General features: G+C 33.8%; 1 protein-coding gene across 4 annotated transcripts in view; it reads left to right on the top strand.

Annotated features, from left to right (window-relative positions):
* The window catches only part of LOC141446236 (uncharacterized), a 35,928-nt gene that overhangs the window by 6,949 nt on the left and 4,553 nt on the right, over positions 1-24,426 (top strand). The window contains exons 3-10 of one of the 4 annotated variants that reach the window (XM_074112741.1): positions 1,878-2,105; positions 2,179-2,680; positions 3,367-3,656; positions 4,784-4,864; positions 6,445-7,158; positions 8,890-9,085; positions 9,240-9,357; positions 9,891-10,197. In XM_074112741.1, the coding sequence (XP_073968842.1) occupies positions 1,878-2,105; positions 2,179-2,680; positions 3,367-3,656; positions 4,784-4,864; positions 6,445-7,158; positions 8,890-9,085; positions 9,240-9,357; positions 9,891-10,197 (2,436 nt within the window). The remainder of the gene's footprint in view (positions 1-1,877; positions 2,106-2,178; positions 2,681-3,366; positions 3,657-4,783; positions 4,865-6,444; positions 7,159-8,889; positions 9,086-9,239; positions 9,358-9,890; positions 10,198-24,426) is intronic. The other 3 variants (XM_074112743.1, XM_074112742.1, XM_074112744.1) reach the window with 3 other exon arrangements.

Genomic DNA, 24,426 nt, shown 5'->3' with positions numbered 1-24,426 from the left:
GTCATTCAGGACATAGGGGGAACGAAGTGGCAGATTTATTGGCCCGGGAAGGCTCTGCGGGACACTTCGTTGGCCCGGAGCCCTGCTTTGGGGTTTCGAAATGTGTTAAGTCTGCGGCCATCAATGCATGGGTGCAGAGTAAGGCTCAGGAGTGGTGGTTTGCCACCACTGGGCTGCGACAGGCGAAGGAGTTCATCAGAGGCTACTCGCCGAGGCTGACCGCAGAATTAATCCGTCAAGGCCGTGGGGCTATAAGGATAATTGTAGGCCTATTAACGGGCCATTGCAGGCTCAGAAAGCACATGCATCGCATGGGCCTGGCAGATGATAGCCTTTGTAGGTTCTGTCAGGAAGAGGAAGAAACGGCACTACACGTGTTGTGTCAGTGTGAGTGGCTCGTATGGCTAAGGATGTTACTTCTCGGGGAGGAAAAACCAAGGCCTGAGAGCTTTACCCAGGAGCCACTCTCCAGAATTAAGAGTCTGATTAAACGGACGGGTCTGGAGGGTGAGCTCTAAAGCCGGGGAGCCACAATAGATCCATAGGGGTCGCGGTGGCGCAGGCCTTGAGGCCACCCAAATTTAATCTAATCTAATCTAACCTGGCTTGCGAGCCAGAGGAGGCACCTTTGAAGGCCACAGTACATGCTTCAAAAGTTGAGTAAAGTGCATTATTTGATAAATTAAAAAATAAGTTTGATTCTTTACATGAAAGATATTGATCACATGTGGCAGGAGGTTTCCAATTTTTTTGGTAATTAAACGCAACTCTCCCAAAATTACCAAATAATTATTAAACCTTCTTGTTTGTAACAGATGTAAAATTAATTTTTAGCTATTTTGTGTGTGCTTGAGAACATCTAAAGCTCTTAATATTTGATTTTTCTTAGAAAAATCACTCGGAAAACGACCTATTTCCCGATATTAAGAAAAATACTAGCTTTACTGCCTTGGCAATATTTTTAGTAGAAAGGGGATGAAAAAAGACATAAAAATACATATCGCGTACTCTTCTTTCTCTTTGATAACATGTTAAAAATTGAAATATGATTAATAAATACCAGATTTTGAAATGGCCTAGCACCTTTAATTTTGAAGATATCGAATTGCGGTTTCCTGTTTCTATCATAACTTTTTATACTCTTTAAAACTGTGAATATGAAAATGGGGGTCAACTGCGAACCCTCACTTTTGGTCGCGCGTCAGCCGCGTATGCGGGCAGGAATCTAAAATCAAGTCACATATTCTGAAACTAGAGGTACGGGCAACAAATTTTTCCTCTACCATTTTTTGCTCAGATCAACCGTTTAAAGCATGAAATGCATTTGAGCCGTCTTAAAATGAACACCCTGTATATGACCCAAATATACCGAGATTTATGAGTTACCATTTCGGTAATAGTAGTAAGAGAAGTTCTTGTGGGTATACACCACAAATTTCCATTTTTCTGACGCAGTGTGTGCCCAAGTAAAAGTTGTAGGCTGGCAGCCTTGTGTTGTTACACAATGGTGAGACACACACTGTGCAGGCGAGACCAACACGTGGGCGACTCGCTTTCCTTTTCTTGTAGTTCTCACATAATAACAGACATCTTTGTTCACAACACTCAACAAACCGGAAGCACTTTCTCCCGCATTTTAGGAGTTTCCCTGGTAGAGTTTTCACTTGCCCAATGCTTGCGGGACTCTGGTGATTCTGGTGAACATGGTTCGCAATTAATGTAGAGCGATTATAGCTAGTTGAGTGTCAAGTAGAGTGGTTGTTGACTATGAAGAATTTTTGACGTCGCCATCGATTGAATAGAGAGCTATCTGTAACAATATACTATCAACATAGATAGTAAATATTGCTACCTAATAGTTTTAAATTTGCTTGCAGATGAGAGCTGTAATAGTACTAGTCGTGTTGGCACTAGTGTCCAGCACACTTGCCACAGAAGATGACTGGGCTTGGAAGAAGAAAGAAGGGGAAGATAACGCGGCTGAAGAGACGCCCGCAGAAAGTAAAATAGTAGGAGTTTCCACGGAAGTGCCACCCGCTTCCGCAAATGAGACTCATGCAAGACATTTCATCAAGGATAGGCTTTGCGATCTTGGATTGGGTGGCGTAAGTATTGAGGCAAAACAAGAATCTAGTAAAATAGTAGAATGTGGTTTTAATAATTTGTAACGGTTTACAGTGCGGCGAAGGTGAAGAGATCGAAGGGAAAAGACCTCATGTCCAGCCTCACGATCTGATCTACGCCCAGCCGGTGCACCTGAAGCCAGTCGGACACCCGATTCCAGCGGTGCCGGTACGCGGCCCACCTGTACCGCCTCCGATCAGCAGTTCCGGTGGATACGGCCCACCTAGACCAGTGCCTTATCGCCCTAGACCACCCTATAAACCAATAGCGCCTCCACTGCATACGCCCTCAGTCTATGAACCGGATCGAGATCATAGTATTCTGCTGGAGAAACGACCACTGGTGACCGGCCCGTCGGGTGCTGGCGGTGTGCAAACTCATGTACACCATCACTATCACCATGACGATGAGAAGTTACCCGCATTGCATACTGGCAGTGGTGGACTCTACGATAGTGGTAACTCCTTGCAATCTGGTGTCTACAGTCCGGGATCCTCATACAATCATTATCCATTCTACAAGAAGCAGCTGAACGTTAAGCAACCTCATGCTCTTGGTAAGTGCCTAATCTTCTAATAAATTTTACTCATTGAAGATAATTGTTGAATAAATTGTTGCTAGAGTTAAAATAGGGCATAAAGACTTCCGTCGAATGGAAAACCAAAGAAAGTTTCTTTTCGTCCAGCCAGGGTAAAGAATACTAGAAAAGTCATACTGGACAGTCGCAGGTATAGCAATCTTAGCGAGAGTGAGAAAAAAAACTGCCGATTCTGTAAGGTGACATATCCGGTTTCCGGAAGAGAAATTTGATTTCCATTTATCAGCAGTCGACAATCATAGTGTGTAATAAAAGGTTTGTAGGTGGAAAACTCGAGAAATTAACCTCTGATAATGAATGAAAATCCGAAACCAGCCGGAAGTGCTTGTGTGTTGGAGAAAATTTCTTTACACAAAATCTGGATGCTCAATTTCTGAAGATGGATGAAGATCCTTTGTAAACAAGCTGCGGTAATAGATGAAATCAATAATGAAGCTAATTTCCAGGGAATGAAGTGTTTTATGAATTTCGGAAGCTGTTAAAGCCATCTTGAGAAGAGTTCAGCTTTTTTAGTCACCTTACTCGCAATATTTCTTTTGAATTTAAATGTATTATTTGTAACAGTATTGAGGCACAGTACTAATTACTACTTTTGTAAACATGATTTAAGTAACATTTTCAAATTTACTTTGACTTCTTTATAGGTGGAGTATCCGGACCTGTAGGACAACAGTATCCATTCGAGAAATACCCTCCGTATGAGCCAAATCGTGGAACAACCGACTGCTACTGTGTCCCGTACGAGCAATGTCCACCGCATGAGATCGCTCGTAAAGAAGATCATCGAGGACCAACACTGATCGATCCTAGAAATAATGCTAACGTTGAAATACAAGCTTTAGGTCCTGACGAAGTGGTGATCACTGACGGCAATGGAACTATGACCGTTGTCAAACAGAAACGTCAACTGGAAGATGATGCTGACCAAAAAGTCGTAAGTGTATTACTATTATTTCCATTGTAGGCCTGGAGTCCAGCAGCTTCGGCAACCTGAATTATTTTTATTTAAACTTGACTGGAACAAAACCTGTAGATGTTGAAGCTTGTTCTTACGTCAGAATGGATTGACATCCTGGCTAATATAGGTTGCGATACTAATTCCCTGATTTTCCCATTTCCTGTAGATATAAAACTGGACTTATATTTATTTCTATAAGTGAATTGTTAATTTTCGCCAACCACAAAGAGTAGATTCACCCCGTTTTCCACCCTGCTAAATGTACTTTGTGAAGCAAATCGGGGTTGACCTGAAAAGCGATTATGTAGTAGGAATTAGCGGACAAGACTGGTGTGTCTACTAATTAGAGACTGACGAACATTTTGAATGATATAGGCTTCCCTCAACAATTTGCGCGATTGAAACTCGATACTTGGAAATACGTCACTCTCCATTCATCATGCACAATAGTCTTGGAAAATTACACGATCAATCAGACTGACATTGCTGTAAGGCAACCTTTACCAACGTAGTCGTAAAGAAGTCGTATGGAAACAATTTACATTTACTATTAAGACTACAAGATTGAAGTAGATAATTTTGTTTTTCATAATATTAGAAGAGGCATTATAAAACTCCATTACAAGGCTTATATTCACAGACATAAAACATAAAACTAAAAAGCTTTTCATGTTGAATGAATGGCAGGCTTGCTAGAAAGAGCAAGCACTTGATGCACTGACTGGACAAATGACAGCGTAGAGACATTTCACAACAAAACAATAACAGGGCTACCATCCGTCAGAACAGAAAAAACCAACAAAGAAGCACTCTTTAATAAAGTGGGTATTATGTAATACTCGAGTAACAATGAATGGTGTAATCAGTGAAAAAAGAAGAACAATTAAAAAAAGAGAGGGAGTGGAGGTGAGTTAGTTAATGTGCACTTAGAGTAGCCTTTGTTCAGGTTAACAGAATTACGCCAGCCAACACCATTTTTTGTACAAAGGTTGTGGATTTTAATGGCCGTCAAAAGGCTAGTGAAAGTAATTACACAATACTAACTGGCCACTTTCTCTTTTGTTTTTTGGTTTGTGTTGGCGATATGGCTGGATGGTGTGAAGGAAAACGAACCCAAACAGAGTAGAAGGCGACGAGACATTGAGGATAGTGCAGTTGAATCGACTGATAAATCGATTAAAGCCGTAAGTGTTTTCAAAAAAAAAGAAGACAATCGATTACTATTGTCTGCTTGGTGTGCATTGTTGTTTGCCTGCGCATGCGCTTCATTGATCACCTTATATTTGGCCAATTTTTGTGTTCTACTTACTTTCACAGTATTCATATTACCATACACAATACACTAACACCTTATTATTATTATTTTTTTTTTGTATTTATTTGTTTACATTTAAATAATAAAAATTATTAAAAAGATTTTGGGATCTGCAGAACAAAATGGTAAATTTATTCGGCTAAAACACGCTTACTCTCTTTTACGCTGCCCGTTTCCGGATAACTCAGAGATTGTTTTATCATTATATTGCAAGTGTGGCCTTCGATTTGATTAATATAATCGATGTTTTTTTTAGCCTTAAAAAGGTTATAAAATTATTACAGTCAAAAGTGTTAGCGTTTTTGTTAGTTTTCGTGTTATTTATGGACGTGCGACTAGACAACGATATTTCGAGAAAATCAAGTTTTTCTGGTTTAACTTCTTTTTTTATTTTTAATTTTTATAATCTTTTCTTTTACAACTTTTAAGAGAAAGTTGGCGATCTCTTGACGAATTTTTAAAATGAAAATTTTCTAGAAAATACTCCATCTTGAGTAATTTAAAAATAATAATAATAATAATAATGTTTATATACGAGTACGTCGTAGAACTACCTTCTTCGAGGAATCGATAATTGTGAACCCATATCCGAATTGATGAACCAATTCGAGGAAATTACCAAGAATTGGTCAGAATTGAGGAAAATAAACATTAACTGAATTAAATTCATGAATAAAATTTAAAAAACAATTAGTTTTCAAAGCAGACTCATTGATTATTTAGAAAAGTGGAAATTACTTAATTTTTTGTGATTAACTCTGCGAACATTGTGTAGAATGTTGGTGGTGCAGGTGTGGATGTTTAACGGTGCAATGTCTGTAGGATGATTAATTTCCATTAATAGAGGAAGAATTAATAAAAGTGATCCTTGGGAGGCTGTGATTAGGAAGGAAGCTGCAGATAACGAAGAGCCAAGATTTGGAGTATGATAATCAGTTGATGGAGAAATGGATTCAATCTACTAATGATTGATTACCACGATTTGTAACCAATTCTTACTTTATCTTAACTGTGGAAATCTTAACTAGTATCGCCCAGATTTTCAAGTTATACGCTTGCAGGAAGTCATGCTGTGCGGTCAGCAGAATTGGCGGTGACTTCTCCTGCTCGTTTAGGAGGTTTAGTTCGTTTGACTGTTGCAATAGCGTTATGTTCTGTTCTGTCTAAAATGAACTTAAGGGTGGTTCCAATCTCTCAAAAGTGAAAGAACAGGTAAGGTGCATGATCCATGTTCAGAAATGTTATTACTGAATACAGAAAACACATAACAAGTTAACAAAGAAAGCCTCAAAAATCAGAATATTTTAGTGCTCGAAATCAGCTTGACACTAAAGTTTGTGTTTGAATGCTATTTATATAACAATAATTATTTAAGTATTTAGTTTTTATAAATTAAAAGGATAGAAAAGAAAAGAGGCCGTTACTTGTGAATGTGTTTTCTGTTGACAGAGGAAACTGGCCGGCCTAGGGGGCGGTGGAATTAACGAAGAAGATGGCGACTCTGGACTGAAACTGAGACCTACGTTCGGTGTATCGTTCGGTCTACCATCTGGCGCACAAGGCTATCCACTGAATCCTTGGTCACATTATCCGGCCGTGAATCCTTACGGCAGTTCAGTTGGTGGACCAGGCGGCGTGAACTTAGGCCTGGTCAGTGTGAATCCATTGTTAAGTGTCCAAGTGACCAAAGACGAGTACGGAGACAAAGTGGTGAAACCGTTGGTCAACTTGCATGTCACGCCCAACCATGGTTTGGTGAACAAAATCGGCTCCTTCATTCATCACCTGAAAGAGCCATATTATGGTCATCCTCCGCCATATTTAAGTCACCATCATCTGCATGTGCACAAGATTCCCAGCCATCACTATGCGCACAAGCCGACATTTCATCCTTACGCGCCGCACTACTCATACCCATCATCTTCGTACGGACCATCTCATCATTATCATGGACCACCTCCATCATTCTCTCATCCGCACTATCATACCTCCTCCTCCTCCTCCTATATCCGAGATTCAGATGATTATATTGACGATGAGGAAGACTCCTACTACAGATCATCATCGTCGGCCGGCTCAAGATCCAACATATCCACGGATTCTTCGAACAAGATAGCCTTCCCGGAGGACAGGGCTTCCAGAACTAAAAGAGATGCCGAGGAGGTAACTTAAAATAAAAAGAAAAGGGACTCGACAAGGTACAGACAACGAACTAGTATTTGACTAACATTTTTTTGAGCAACAAGGTTTTTCTTGATGATTGATTGATAAAAAAAAGTTGAAGCAAAAAAATGTATCTTTATGTTTCATCTGTTTTGTTAATCATACATCAATGAGAACGGTGAGTACTGGCCACGCACGATCTGGACATCATGCAACTGAGGAATACAAGCAAGTACCCAAGACTGAAGGACACTGATCTGAAAGACTCGTCTTAGAACCGCATTCTCTCTCTTATGTACTAACCTGGTGTCGGCGAACTGTCTAAGGGTTTTAGTTTAATGTAGATTTCCTTTGGGAACTGTGATCAAAATTTAATACTATTAATCCGTAGCAGCAATTCCACAGCTGGTAATTTCTAGGTGGTCTTCCCTGACATAAATACTGATCAGTTCAAAGAGATCAAATTAGTTCAACCCAGTTCAGGAAGAGTATGTAACCTTTATTTGGTTACAAAACTACTGCAGATAACCCTCTGTAGGTTGTAACCTTACAATTTGACTCGAACTTTGGTATCAGTATTTATGGCAGTACTTTATGGTATATAATAACTTCACCGGCCATTCACAACGCACACCTGTTTCCATTGTTTTTCCTCACGCATGCAAAACCAACATTCATTTTGAACTAAAGGATCTAGAAGTAGTAAGGGTTTCGACACCTAACTTCTAGGTTTCTTCAAGTTTTTACAGAAGTGGGCATTAATAGAAAGTACGACTTTGTGAAGTTTAGGTACCTAGGTTTCATTGTGAAAGTTACCCTTTAAAGATTTCTCTGTCTATAGAATTAATCTGGATTTGCTTAAATTCATTACGTGGATTTGTGAATGAAAGTAAAAATACTAAATTATACTTTGAGGGAAGGGATTAGCTATGTGGTAGAGTATTGGATTCCCACGCTATATTGTACGCCGGGTTCGAATCCAGCTGGTGGCCCTTAGATTTTTTTTTTTTCTAGGAGCTTTTCTTACAGCTCACTGTTCGGCAGACCACAGATATTGCCGTTTCTTAAATTAAAAAAATCAATAAAAACTAAATACTTTTCAGAACCACACACACCGTCGGACTAATCGAAATAATCGTGGATAGGTTGTGACTAGATCATCATTGTCTAGGACTAGAATGCAAGGCGTCTTTTCTTCCTTGCAAACCTTTCAGAAATTGTCCACTGCCATTTTAAGTGGGCTAGTTCCTTCGCAATCAATAGTTCTATTCAGGAAATTCCATTTTACTGAATCGATTGTTCAGTTAATTTTTCTTTTTTAGTCTCGAAAAAAACCAGCTGTGACTTCCTTCCAGGTTTTGAACTTTTATTTAACACATTTTCTCATGAAGTTGCTTCCTAAAGTAGCTCTAGGTGTGACTAAGCTTGCCTTAATAGTAAAATGCCGTTTAAGTAACAGCTTATCACCAGTACTGTATAATGCTAATATAAGTTCAATATTTAATTAAAGTTCCAAGTTTAAAGAAGATATAGGTTCACTTCCGATAGCGAATCAATTTCCTGTTTTTTAAATAGATTATTTCGCACAATTCCTCCAGGGGAATTGTCATCATTTCAAGTGCAGCAAAAGAGTTTTCTGACAAGATCTCCTTTTTTTGGGAGTGGCAGAAAATAGGCGCTAAAGTTAATTCTATGTACTAATCAGTTGGTTTTTTGTGACTGTGGTTTTAGAGACAGGCTTACTACGGAGGAGGCAGTGGACGATGTGCGGCCAGAGAAGTGTGCTGTAGACGACCCGCTCGCACTGGACCACAACAGTTCCGACCACAACAACAACAACACTCTGGCCAGTGTGGAGTTCGAAACGCACACGGTATCAATGGCAGGATCAAGAATCCCGTCTATGTGGACGGAGACAGTGAATTTGGTTAGTAGAAATAAAACATTTTGCAAAGATTTAATTCAGTTAACTTGATGCGCTGCTCCGTACTAGGAATATGTTGTACAACATATGAGAAATATATTAAATACAAAGCTACATTTTTGTTCCGGTTATTGTATCAATAACCTTTTCTGTACAGGAGAATACCCCTGGCAGGTGGCCGTGCTCAAGAAAGATCCACAGGAATCGGTGTACGTCTGTGGCGGCACGCTGATCGATGCATTGCACGTACTTACCGCAGCTCATTGTATCAAATCGTAAGTTCGATTAGAGGAGTTATATAAGAATTAGGGATTGTCTTCATACCATTTCTGACAGTTTTCTAAAATGAAAATCCTAATGAGAGGTAAATTATTTGACACCGTAAAGTCACGTAGAGGACAACCGTGATCTAATACCTTCAAATTTAAAGATATTGTTCTCAGTTACCCTGTACAAGTTTAAAATTGTTAGTTGACTAAGTCCACAGATCAGTGATTTTTCCACTTTGTGTTACATGGGTGATGAAACAAGGAAGTAGGTTCTTACTTTCTTTCCTGTAGTCATTCTTCCAGTCTCTTCGCAAACTCAGGAGAAATTTCTCGGAGTCTTAGCTCAGATGTAACAACTAATATCATTAATATATTCTTTTTCTGATTTAGAGTTCTTCTTAGTTTCATATACTCGTATTATGGCTGTTTTCGTTTAAATATATATATATATTTTAAATAATAAGAAATATCCTAATTAGTTAAACAAATCTTTACTGTGCACTTTCTGACCATCATTACCTTTCTTTTCTTGTTCACAGATACACAGCCTACGAGCTAAGAGTACGTCTTGGTGAATGGGATGTGAATCATGACGTGGAATTCTTCCCGTACGAAGAACGAGATGTGGCCAAAGTACAAGTACATCCAGAATTCTATGCTGGCACTCTGTACAATGATTTGGCCATACTAAGACTGGAAAGACCAGCCAGTATGAATACTAGTCCACATATCTCGCCAGCATGTCTACCAGATCCACATGCCGATTTTAGTGGTTCCAGATGTTGGACTACCGGTTGGGGTAAAGATGCTTTCGGTGATTATGGAAAATATCAGAATATACTTAAAGTAAGTTAGAGTTCCGGAATCGTATTATTATGGTCTAGTTACAGTAATTTTGTTCACAAGTTTCTTATTATCCAAAATATGAGCTTAAATTCTGGTACTGTTCCTTTAATTAAATAAATAAATACAAATACAAGGAGAAAAAGTCTGCATTTCAAGCAGGTGAGTGATCTAACCATTTTGATATTATTTAGAGAAAAATAGAGACTTCGTCTTATCATAATGGAAAAGTATCATCTACATACTTCGTGATCTTGATTGATAAAAGTGGAAGTAAAAAAAATTATTAAGAAAATTATTCAATAAATAATTTAAAAGATTTACGGTGAATCAGCTGATTTCCTTAAAATTCAAAAAAGACACTCATTTGGTCATACCGATAATATTTGATCAAAAATTTCTAATATTATTATTATTATTGGGGTGTGTACTTATTTACATGAACATATGTTATGCTCAGAGTTGGGCACTGATTAAAAAAACAATTAAATTCTAAATTTAATTGATTTTTATTTTTAATTTTAATCAGAATTTAATCGACGAATTTAATCGTAATTTTAATCATATGGCAATTATTTGATCAATTAAATTTCAGATTTAATCGTTAATCAAACTAATTTAATCATCCACTTTTATGGCTTTTCAACCAATGGTTCGAACCACGTTTTGGCGAGGCCATTTTTCTGAGCGTCTTCAATAAATACTTTTCGGTTAATTTTTGTAGACTTGGACTTCTTCACGAGTCTCTAGACCAGCGGTTCTTAACCGGTGTTCCGCGAATATGGTCCAAGTGTTCCGCGAAATTTCAATTTTAAATGTCTGGAAATTTAGAAACTTAGAAAAGATACGAAAACAAAAAATTGTTCCATTTTTTTAATTTGAATTTAATTTTAAGTTCTTGCTAAATACCGAATTTCAAATTATTTAATGTTAGTGTACCGCAAGAAAAATATATACATATAATTGTGCTCCGCGTATATGAAAAGGTTAAGAACCACTGATATAAAGGGTTGCAAATTTTTTGGGTCATGAAATTCTGTAAAATTATGACCGTTCTAAATCTCCCACTGTGAACCACGTATTGGTACGGAATTTTTTTCTTTTATACACTTTGTTTTTCTCAATTATAAACTATAGTTATTTTGTGCACAGATCTAAAAAGGTAGAAGATATAAAGGGTTGAAAATTTTTTGGGTCATGAAATTCTGTAAAATTATGACCGTTCTAAATCTCCCACTGTGAACCACGTATTGGTACGGAATTTTTTTCTTTTATACACATTGTTTTTCTCAATTATAAACTATAGTTATTTTGTGCACAGATCTAAAAAAGTAGAAGATATAAAGGGTTGAAAATTTTTTGGGTCATGAAATTCTGTAAAATTATGGCCGTTTTATATCTCCCACTGTGAACCACGTATTGGTACGGAATTTTTTTCTCTTATACACTTTGTTTTTCTCAATTATAAACTATAGTTATTTTGTGCACAGATCTAAAAAGGTAGAAGATATAAAGGGTTGAAAATTTTTTGGGTCATGAAATTCTGTAAAATTATGGCCGTTCTAAATCTCCCACTGTGAACCACGTATTGGTACGGAATTTTTTTCTTTTATACACTTTGTTTTTCTCAATTATAAACTATAGTTATTTTGTGCACAGATCTAAAAAGGTAGAAGATATAAAGGGTTGAAAATTTTTTGGGTCATGAAATTCTGTAAAATTATGACCGTTCTAAATCTCCCACTGTGAACCACGTATTGGTATGGAATTTTTTTCTCTTATACACTTTGTTTTTCTCAATTAAAAACTATAGTTATTTTGTGCACAGATCTATAAATGTAGCAGATATAAAGGATTGAAAATTTTTTGGGTCATGAAATTCTGTAAAATTATGGCCGTTCTATATCTCCCACAGTGAACCACGTATTGATATGGAATTTTGTTCTCTTGTACACTTTGATTTTCTCAATTATAAACTATAGTTATTTTGTGCACAGATCTAAAAAGGTAGAAGATATAAAGGGTTGAAAATTTTTTGGGTCATGAAATTCTGTAAAATTATGGCCGTTCTAAATCTCCCACTGTGAACCACGTATTGGTACGGAATTTTTTTCTTTTATACACTTTGTTTTTCTCAATTATAAACTATAGTTATTTTGTGCACAGATCTAAAAAGGTAGAAGATATAAAGGGTTGAAAATTTTTTGGGTCATGAAATTCTGTAAAATTATGGCCGTTTTATATCTCCCACTGTGAACCACGTATTGGTACGGAATTTTTTTCTCTTATACACTTTGTTTTTCTCAATTATAAACTATAGTTATTTTGTGCACAGATCTAAAAAGGTAGAAGATATAAAGGGTTGAAAATTTTTTGGGTCATGAAATTCTGTAAAATTATGACCGTTCTAAATCTCCCACTGTGAACCACGTATTGGTACGGAATTTTTTTCTTTTATACACTTTGTTTTTCTCAATTAAAAACTATAGTTATTTTGTGCACCGATCTAAAAAGGTAGAAGATATAAAGGGTTGAAAATTTTTTGGGTCATGAAATTCTGTAAAATTATGGCCGTTCTATATCTCCCACTGTGAACCACGTATTGGTACGGAATTTTTTTCTTTTATACACTTTGTTTTTCTCAATTATAAACTATAGTTATTTTGTGCACAGATCTAAAAAGGTAGAAGATATAAAGGGTTGAAAATTTTTTGGGTCATGAAATTCTGTAAAATTATGACCGCTCTAAATCTCCCACTGTGAACCACGTATTGGTACGGAATTTTTTTCTTTTATACACTTTGTTTTTCTCAATTAAAAACTACAGTTATATTGTGCACAGATCTATAAATGTAGCAGATATAAAGGGTTGAAAATTTTTTGGGTCATGAAATTCTGTAAAATTATGGCCGTTCTATATCTCCCACTGTGAACCACGTATTGGTATAGAATTTTTTTCTCTTATACACTTTGTTTTTCTCAATTATAAACTATAGTTATTTTGTGCACAGATCTATAAATGTAGCAGATATAAAGGGTTGAAAATTTTTTGGGTCATGAAATTCTGTAAAATTATGGCCGTTCTATATCTCCCACTGTGAACCACGTATTGATATGGAATTTTTTTCTCTTATACACTTTGTTTTTCTCAATTAAAAACTATAGTTATTTTGTGCACAGATCTATAAATGTAGCAGATATAAAGGATTGAAAATTTTTTGGGTCATGAAATTCTGTAAAATTATGGCCGTTCTATATCTCCCACAGAGAACCACGTATTGATATGGAATTTTGTTCTCTTGTACACTTTGTTTTTCTCAATTAAAAACTATAGTTATTTTGTGCACAGATCTACAAATGTAGCAGATATAAAGGGTTGAAAATTTTTTGGGTCATGAAATTCTGTAAAATTATGGCCGTTCTATATCTCCCACTGTGAACCACGTATTGGTATGGAATTTTTTTCTCTTATACACTTTGTTTTTCTCAATTAAAAACTATAGTTATTTTGTGCACAGATCTATAAATGTAGCAGATATAAAAGGTTAAAAATTTTTTGGGTCATGAAATTCTGTAAAATTATGGCCGTTCTATATCTCCCACTGTGAACCACGTATTGGTATGGAATTTTTTTCTCTTATACACTTTGTTTTTCTCAATTAAAAACTATAGTTATTTTGTGCACAGATCTATAAATGTAGCAAATATAAAGAGTTGACAATTTTTTGGGTCATGAAATTCTGTAAAATTATGACCGTTCTATATCTCCCACTGTGAACCACGTATTGGTACGGAATTTTATTCTCTTATACACTTTGTTTTTCTCAATTAAAAACTATAGTTATTTTGTGCACAGATCTATAAATGTAGCAGATATAAAGGGTTGAAAATTTTTTGGGTCATGAAATTCTGTAAAATTATGGCCGTTCTATATCTCCCACTGTGAACCACGTATTGGTATGGAATTTTTTTCTCTTATACACTTTGTTTTTCTCAATTAAAAACTATAGTTATTTTGTGCACAGATCTATAAATGTAGCAGATATAAAGGATTGAAAATTTTTTGGGTCATGAAATTCTGTAAAATTATGGCCGTTCTATATCTCCCACAGTGAACCACGTATTGATATGGAATTTTGTTCTCTTGTACACTTTGATTTTCTCAATTACAAGCTATAGTTATTTTGTGCACAGATCTATAAATTTAGAAGATATAAAGGGTTGAAAATTTTTTGGGTCATGAAATTCTGTAAAATTATGGCCGTTCTATATCTCCCACTGTAAACCACGTATTGGTATGGAATTTTTTTCTCTTATACACTTTGTTTTTCTCAATTAAAAACTATAGTTATTTTGTGCACATATCTATAAATGTAGCAGATATAAAGGGTTGAAAATTTTTTGGGTCATGAAATTCTGTAAAATTATGACCGTTCTATATCTCCCACTGTGAACCACGTATTGGTACGGAATTTTTTTCTCTTATACACTTTGTTTTTCTCAATTAAAAACTATAGTTATTTTGTGCACAGATCTATAAATGTAGCAGATATAAAGGATTGAAAATTTTTTGGGTCATGAAATTCTGTAAAATTATGGCCGTTCTATATCTCCCACAGTGAACCACGTATTGATATGGAATTTTGTTCTCTTGTACACTTTGTTTTTCTCAATTAAAAACTATAGTTATTTTGTGCACAGATCTACAAATGTAGCAGATTTAAAGGGTTGAAAATTTTTTGGGTCATGAAATTCTGTAAAATTATGGCCGTTCTATATCTCCCACTGTGAACCACGTATTGGTATGGAATTTTTTTCTCTTATACACTTTGTTTTTCTCAATTAAAAACTATAGTTATTTTGTGCACAGATCTATAAATGTAGCAGATATAAAGGGTTGAAAATTTTTTGGGTCATGAAATTCTGTAAAATTATGACCGTTCTATATCTCCCACTGTGAACCACGTATTGGTACGGAATTTTTTTTTTCTTATACACTTTGTTTTTCTCAATTAAAAACTATAGTTATTTTGTGCACAGATCTATAAATGTAGCAGATATAAAGGGTTGAAAATTTTTTGGGTCATGAAATTCTGTAAAATTATGACCGTTCTATATCTCCCACGGTGAACCACGTATTGGTACGGAATTTTTTTCTCTTATACACTTTGTTTTTCTCAATTAAAAACTATAGTTATTTTGTGCACAGATCTATAAATGTAGCAGATATAAAGGGTTGAAAATTTTTTGGGTCATGAAATTCTGTAAAATTATGGCCGTTCTATATCTCCCACTGTGAACCACGTATTGGTATGGAATTTTTTTCTTTTATACACTTTGTTTTTCTCAATTAAAAACTATAGTTATTTTGTGCACAGATCTATAAATGTAGCAGATATAAAGAGTTGAAACTTTTTTGGGTCATGAAATTCTGTAAAATTATGACCGTTCTATATCTCCCACTGTGAACCACGTATTGGTATGGAATTTTTTTCTCTTATACACTTTGTTTTTCTCAATTAAAAACTATAGTTATTTTGTGCACAGATCTATAAATGTAGCAGATATAAAGGGTTGAAAATTCTGTAAAATTATCACCGTTCTATATCTCCCACTGTGAACCACGTATTGGTATGGAATTTTTTTCTTTTATACACTTTGTTTTTCTCAATTAAAAACTATAGTTATTTTGTGCACAGATCTATAAATGTAGCAGATATAAAGGGTTGAAAATTTTTTGGGTCATGAAATTCTGTAAAATTATGGTCGTTCTATATCTCCCACTGTGTACCACGTATTGATATGGAATTTTGTTCTCTTGTACACTTTGTTTTTCTCAATTATAAACTATAGTTATTTTGTGCACAGATCTAAAAAGGTAGAAGATATAAAGGGTTGAAAATTTTTTGGGTCATGAAATTCTGTAAAATTATGGCCGTTCTATATCTCCCACTGTGAACCACGTATTGGTATGGAATTTTTTTCTCTTATACACTTTGTTTTTCTCAATTAAAAACTATAGTTATTTTGTGCACAGATCTATAAATGTAGCAGATATAAAGAGTTGAAAATTTTTTGGGTCATGAAATTCTGTAAAATTATGACCGTTCTATATCTCCCACTGTGTACCACGTATTGATATGGAATTTTGTTCTCTTGTACACTTTGTTTTTCTCAATTATAAACTATAGTTATTTTGTGCACAGACCTAAAAAGGTAGAAGATATAAAGGGTTGAAAATTTTTTGGGTCATGAAATTCTGTAAAATTATGGCCGTTCTATATCTCCCACTGTGAACCACGTATTGGTATGGAATTTTGTTCTCTTATACAGTTTGTTTTTCTCAATTAAAAACTATAGTTATTTTGTGCACAGATGTATAAATGTAGCAAATATAAAGAGTTGAAAATTTTTTAGGTCATGAAATTCTGTAAAATTATGACCGTTCTATATCTCCCACTGTGAACCACGTATTGGTACGGAATTTTTTTCTCTTATACAGTTTGTTTTTCTCAATTAAAAACTATAGTTATTTTGTGCACAGATGTATAAATGTAGCAAATATAAAGAGTTGAAAATTTTTTAGGTCATGAAATTCTGTAAAATTATGACCGTTCTATATCTCCCACTGTGAACCACGTATTGGTACGGAATTTTTTTCACTTATACAGTTTGTTTTTCTCAATTAAAAACTATAGTTATTTTGTGCACAGATGTATAAATGTAGCAAATATAAAGAGTTGAAAATTTTTTAGGTCATGAAATTCTGTAAAATTATGGCCGTTCTATATCTCCCACTGTGAACCACGTATTGGTACGGAATTTTTTTCTCTTATACAGTTTGTTTTTCTCAATTAAAAACTATAGTTATTTTGTGCACATATCTATAAATGTAGCAGATATAAAGGGTTGAAAATTTTTTGGGTCATGAAATTCTGTAAAATTATGGCCGTTCTATATCTCCCACAGTGAACCACGTATTGATATGGAATTTTGTTCTCTTGTACACTTTGTTTTTCTCAATTAAAAACTATAGTTATTTTGTGCACAGATCTACAAACGTAGCAGATATAAAGGGTTGAAAATTTTTTGGGTCATGAAATTCTGTAAAATTATGGCCGTTCTATATCTCCCACTGTGAACCACGTATTGGTATGGAATTTTTTTCTCTTATACACTTTGTTTTTCTCAATTAAAAACTATAGTTATTTTGTGCACAGATCTATAAATGTAGCAGATATAAAAGGTTAAAAATTTTTTGGGTCATGAAATTCTGTAAAATTATGGCCGTTCTATATCTCCCACTGTGAACCACGTATTGGTATGGAATTTTTTTCTCTTATACACTTTGTTTTTCTCAATTAAAAACTATAGTTATTTTGTGCACAGATCTATAAATGTAGCAAATATAAAGAGTTGAAAATTTTTTGGGTCATGAAATTCTGTAAAATTATGACCGTTCTATATCTCTCACTGTGAACCACGTATTGGTACGGAATTTTTTTCTCTTATACACTTTGTTTTTCTCAATTAAAAACTATAGTTATTTTGTGCACAGATCTATAAATGTAGCAGATATAAAGGGTTGAAAATTTTTTGGGTCATGAAATTCTGTAAAATTATGGCCGTTCTATATCTCCCACTGTGAACCACGTATTGGTATGGAATTTTTTTCTCTTATACACTTTGTTTTTCTCAATTAAAAACTATAGTTATTTTGTGCACAGATCTATAAATGTAGCAGATATAAAGGATTGAAAATTTTTTGGGCCATGAAATTCTGTAAAATTATGGCCGTTCTATATCTCCCACAGTGAACCACGTATTGATATGGAATTTTGTTCTCTTGTACACTTTGATTTTCTCAATTACAAGCTATAGTTATTTTGTGCACAGATCTATAAATTTAGAAGATATAAAGGGTTGAAAATTTTTTGGGTCATGAAATTCTGTAAAATTATGGCCGTTCTATATCTCCCACTGTAAACCACGTATTGGTATGGGATTTTTTTCTCTTATACACTTTGTTTTTCTCAATTAAAAACTATAGTTATTTTGTGCACATATCTATAAATGTAGCAGATATAAAGGGTTGAAAATTTTTTGGGTCATGAAATTCTGTAAAATTATGACCGTTCTATATCTCCCACTGTGAACCACGTATTGGTACGGAATTTTTTTCTCTTATACACTTTGTTTTTCTCAATTAAAAACTATAGTTATTTTGTGCACAGATCTATAAATGTAGCAGATATAAAGGGTTGAAAATTTTTTGGGTCATGAAATTCTGTAAAATTATGACCGTTCTATATCTCCCACGGTGAACCACGTATTGGTACGGAATTTTTTTCTCTTATACACTTTGTTTTTCTCAATTAAAAACTATAGTTATTTTGTGCACAGATCTATAAATGTAGCAGATATAAAGAGTTGAAACTTTTTTGGGTCATGAAATTCTGTAAAATTATGACCGTTCTATATCTCCCACTGTGAACCACGTATTGGTATGGAATTTTTTTCTCTTATACACTTTGTTTTTCTCAATTAAAAACTATAGTTATTTTGTGCACAGATCTATAAATGTAGCAGATATAAAGGGTTGAAAATTTTTTGGGTCATGAAATTCTGTAAAATTATCACCGTTCTATATCTCCCACTGTGAACCACGTATTGGTATGGAATTTTTTTCTCTTATACACTTGGTTTTTCTCAATTAAAAACTATAGTTATTTTGTGCACAGATCTATAAATGTAGCAGATATAAAGGGTTGAAAATTTTTTGGGTCATGAAATTCTGTAAAATTATGGTCGTTCTATATCTCCCACTGTGTACCACGTATTGATATGGAATTTTGTTCTCTTGTACACTTTGTTTTTCTCAATTATAAACTATAGTTATTTTGTGCACAGATCTAAAAAGGTAGAAGATATAAAGGGTTGAAAATTTTTTGGGTCATGAAATTCTGTAAAATTATGGCCGTTCTATATCTCCCACTGTGAACCACGTATTGATATGGAATTTTGTTCTCTTGTACACTTTGTTTTTCTCAATTAAAAACTATAGTTATTTTGTGCACAGATCTACAAACGTAGCAGATATAAAGGGTTGAAAATTTTTTGGGTCATGAAATTCTGTAAAATTATGGCCGTTCTATATCTCCCACTGTGAACCACGTATTGGTATGGAATTTTTTTCTCTTATACACTTTGTTTTTCTCAATTAAAAACTATAGTTATTTTGTGCACAGATCTATAAATGTAGCAGATATAAAAGGTTAAAAATTTTTTGGGTCATGAAATTCTGTAAAATTATGGCCGTTCTATATCTCCCACTGTGAACCACGTATTGGTATGGAATTTTTTTCTCTTATACACTTTGTTTTTCTCAATTAAAAACTATAGTTATTTTGTGCACAGATCTATAAATGTAGCAAATATAAAGAGTTGAAAATTTTTTGGGTCATGAAATTCTGTAAAATTATGACCGTTCTATATCTCTCACTGTGGACCACGTATTGGTACGGAATTTTTTTCTCTTATACACTTTGTTTTTCTCAATTAAAAACTATAGTTATTTTGTGCACAGATCTATAAATGTAGCAGATATAAAGGGTTGAAAATTTTTTGGGTCATGAAATTCTGTAAAATTATGGCCGTTCTATATCTCCCACTGTGAACCACGTATTGGTATGGAATTTTTTTCTCTTATACACTTTGTTTTTCTCAATTAAAAACTATAGTTATTTTGTGCACAGATCTATAAATGTAGCAGATATAAAGGATTGAAAATTTTTTGGGCCATGAAATTCTGTAAAATTATGGCCGTTCTATATCTCCCACAGTGAACCACGTATTGATATGGAATTTTGTTCTCTTGTACACTTTGATTTTCTCAATTACAAGCTATAGTTATTTTGTGCACAGATCTATAAATTTAGAAGATATAAAGGGTTGAAAATTTTTTGGGTCATGAAATTCTGTAAAATTATGGCCGTTCTATATCTCCCACTGTAAACCACGTATTGGTATGGGATTTTTTTCTCTTATACACTTTGTTTTTCTCAATTAAAAACTATAGTTATTTTGTGCACATATCTATAAATGTAGCAGATATAAAGGGTTGAAAATTTTTTGGGTCATGAAATTCTGTAAAATTATGACCGTTCTATATCTCCCACTGTGAACCACGTATTGGTACGGAATTTTTTTCTCTTATACACTTTGTTTTTCTCAATTAAAAACTATAGTTATTTTGTGCACAGATCTATAAATGTAGCAGATATAAAGGGTTGAAAATTTTTTGGGTCATGAAATTCTGTAAAATTATGACCGTTCTATATCTCCCACGGTGAACCACGTATTGGTACGGAATTTTTTTCTCTTATACACTTTGTTTTTCTCAATTAAAAACTATAGTTATTTTGTGCACAGATCTATAAATGTAGCAGATATAAAGAGTTGAAACTTTTTTGGGTCATGAAATTCTGTAAAATTATGACCGTTCTATATCTCCCACTGTGAACCACGTATTGGTATGGAATTTTTTTCTCTTATACACTTTGTTTTTCTCAATTAAAAACTATAGTTATTTTGTGCACAGATCTATAAATGTAGCAGATATAAAGGGTTGAAAATTTTTTGGGTCATGAAATTCTGTAAAATTATCACCGTTCTATATCTCCCACTGTGAACCACGTATTGGTATGGAATTTTTTTCTCTTATACACTTGGTTTTTCTCAATTAAAAACTATAGTTATTTTGTGCACAGATCTATAAATGTAGCAGATATAAAGGGTTGAAAATTTTTTGGGTCATGAAATTCTGTAAAATTATGGTCGTTCTATATCTCCCACTGTGTACCACGTATTGATATGGAATTTTGTTCTCTTGTACACTTTGTTTTTCTCAATTATAAACTATAGTTATTTTGTGCACAGATCTAAAAAGGTAGAAGATATAAAGGGTTGAAAATTTTTTGGGTCATGAAATTCTGTAAAATTATGGCCGTTCTATATCTCCCACTGTGAACCACGTATTGGTATGGAATTTTTTTCTCTTATACACTTTGTTTTTCTCAATTAAAAACTATAGTTATTTTGTGCACAGATCTATAAATGTAGCAGATATAAAGAGTTGAAAATTTTTTGGGTCATGAAATTCTGTAAAATTATGGCCGTTCTATATCTCCCACAGTGAAACACGAATTGGTATGGAATTTTTTTCTCTTATACACTTTGTTTTTCTCAATTAAAAACTATAGTTATTTTGTGCACAGATCTATAAATGTAGCAGATATAAAGAGTTGAAAATTTTTTGGGTCATGAAATTCTGTAAAATTATGGCCGTTCTATATCTCCCACTGTGAACCACGTATTGGTATGGAATTTTTTTCTCTTATACACTTTGTTTTTCTCAATTAAAAACTATAGTTATTTTGTGCACAGATCTATAAATGTAGCAGATATAAAGAGTTGAAAATTTTTTGGGTCATGAAATTCTGTAAAATTATGGCCGTTCTATATCTCCCACTGTGTACCACGTATTGATATGGAATTTTGTTCTCTTGTACACTTTGTTTTTCTCAATTATAAACTATAGTTATTTTGTGCACAGATCTAAAAAAGTAGAAGATATAAAGGGTTGAAAATTTTTTGGGTCATGAAATTCTGTAAAATTATGGCCGTTCTATATCTCCCACTGTGAACCACGTATTGGTATCGAATTTTTTTCACTTATACACTTTGTTTTTCTTAATTATAAACTATAGTTATTTTGTGCACAGATCTATAGGTTTAGAAGATATAAAGGGTAGAAATTTTTTTGGGTCATGAAATTCTGTAAAATTGTGGCCGTTCTATATCTCCCACTGTGAACCACGTATTGATATGGAATTTTTTCTCTTGTACACTTTGTTTTTCTCAATTAAAAACTACAGTTATTTTGTGCACAGATCTATAAATGTAGAAGATATAAAGGGTTGAAAATTTTTTGGGTCATGAAATTCTGTAAAATTATGGCCGTTCTATATCTCCCACTGTGTACCACGTATTGATATGGAATTTTGTTCTCTTATACACTTTGTTTTTCTCAATTAAAAACTATAGTTATTTTGTGCACAGATCTATAAATGTAGCAGATATAAAGGGTTGAAAATTTTTTGGGTCATGAAATTCTGTAAAATTATGGCCGTTCTATATCTCCCACTGTGAACCACGTATTGGTATGGAATTTTTTTCTCTTATACACTTTGTTTTTCTCAATTAAAAACTATAGTTATTTTGTGCACAGATCTATAAATGTAGCAGATATAAAGGATTGAAAATTTTTTGGGCCATGAAATTCTGTAAAATTATGGCCGTTCTATATCTCCCACAGTGAACCACGTATTGATATGGAATTTTGTTCTCTTGTACACTTTGATTTTCTCAATTACAAGCTATAGTTATTTTGTGCACAGATCTATAAATTTAGAAGATATAAAGGGTTGAAAATTTTTTGGGTCATGAAATTCTGTAAAATTATGGCCGTTCTATATCTCCCACTGTAAACCACGTATTGGTATGGGATTTTTTTCTCTTATACACTTTGTTTTTCTCAATTAAAAACTATAGTTATTTTGTGCACATATCTATAAATGTAGCAGATATAAAGGGTTGAAAATTTTTTGGGTCATGAAATTCTGTAAAATTATGACCGTTCTATATCTCCCACTGTGAACCACGTATTGGTACGGAATTTTTTTCTCTTATACACTTTGTTTTTCTCAATTAAAAACTATAGTTATTTTGTGCACAGATCTATAAATGTAGCAGATATAAAGGGTTGAAAATTTTTTGGGTCATGAAATTCTGTAAAATTATGACCGTTCTATATCTCCCACGGTGAACCACGTATTGGTACGGAATTTTTTTCTCTTATACACTTTGTTTTTCTCAATTAAAAACTATAGTTATTTTGTGCACAGATCTATAAATGTAGCAGATATAAAGAGTTGAAACTTTTTTGGGTCATGAAATTCTGTAAAATTATGACCGTTCTATATCTCCCACTGTGAACCACGTATTGGTATGGAATTTTTTTCTCTTATACACTTTGTTTTTCTCAATTAAAAACTATAGTTATTTTGTGCACAGATCTATAAATGTAGCAGATATAAAGGGTTGAAAATTTTTTGGGTCATGAAATTCTGTAAAATTATCACCGTTCTATATCTCCCACTGTGAACCACGTATTGGTATGGAATTTTTTTCTCTTATACACTTGGTTTTTCTCAATTAAAAACTATAGTTATTTTGTGCACAGATCTATAAATGTAGCAGATATAAAGGGTTGAAAATTTTTTGGGTCATGAAATTCTGTAAAATTATGGTCGTTCTATATCTCCCACTGTGTACCACGTATTGATATGGAATTTTGTTCTCTTGTACACTTTGTTTTTCTCAATTATAAACTATAGTTATTTTGTGCACAGATCTAAAAAGGTAGAAGATATAAAGGGTTGAAAATTTTTTGGGTCATGAAATTCTGTAAAATTATGGCCGTTCTATATCTCCCACTGTGAACCACGTATTGGTATGGAATTTTTTTCTCTTATACACTTTGTTTTTCTCAATTAAAAACTATAGTTATTTTGTGCACAGATCTATAAATGTAGCAGATATAAAGAGTTGAAAATTTTTTGGGTCATGAAATTCTGTAAAATTATGGCCGTTCTATATCTCCCACAGTGAAACACGAATTGGTATGGAATTTTTTTCTCTTATACACTTTGTTTTTCTCAATTAAAAACTATAGTTATTTTGTGCACAGATCTATAAATGTAGCAGATATAAAGAGTTGAAAATTTTTTGGGTCATGAAATTCTGTAAAATTATGGCCGTTCTATATCTCCCACTGTGAACCACGTATTGGTATGGAATTTTTTTCTCTTATACACTTTGTTTTTCTCAATTAAAAACTATAGTTATTTTGTGCACAGATCTATAAATGTAGCAGATATAAAGAGTTGAAAATTTTTTGGGTCATGAAATTCTGTAAAATTATGGCCGTTCTATATCTCCCACTGTGTACCACGTATTGATATGGAATTTTGTTCTCTTGTACACTTTGTTTTTCTCAATTATAAACTATAGTTATTTTGTGCACAGATCTAAAAAAGTAGAAGATATAAAGGGTTGAAAATTTTTTGGGTCATGAAATTCTGTAAAATTATGGCCGTTCTATATCTCCCA

This window comes from Rhodnius prolixus, unplaced genomic scaffold (genome assembly GCF_049639745.1).
Source record: "Rhodnius prolixus isolate KJV_2025 unplaced genomic scaffold, Rpr scaffold_1, whole genome shotgun sequence".
Lineage (NCBI taxonomy): Eukaryota > Metazoa > Arthropoda > Insecta > Hemiptera > Reduviidae > Rhodnius > Rhodnius prolixus.
The sequence above is the reverse complement of the archived record's forward strand: the minus strand, read 5'-3'. Positions and strand labels throughout refer to the sequence as shown.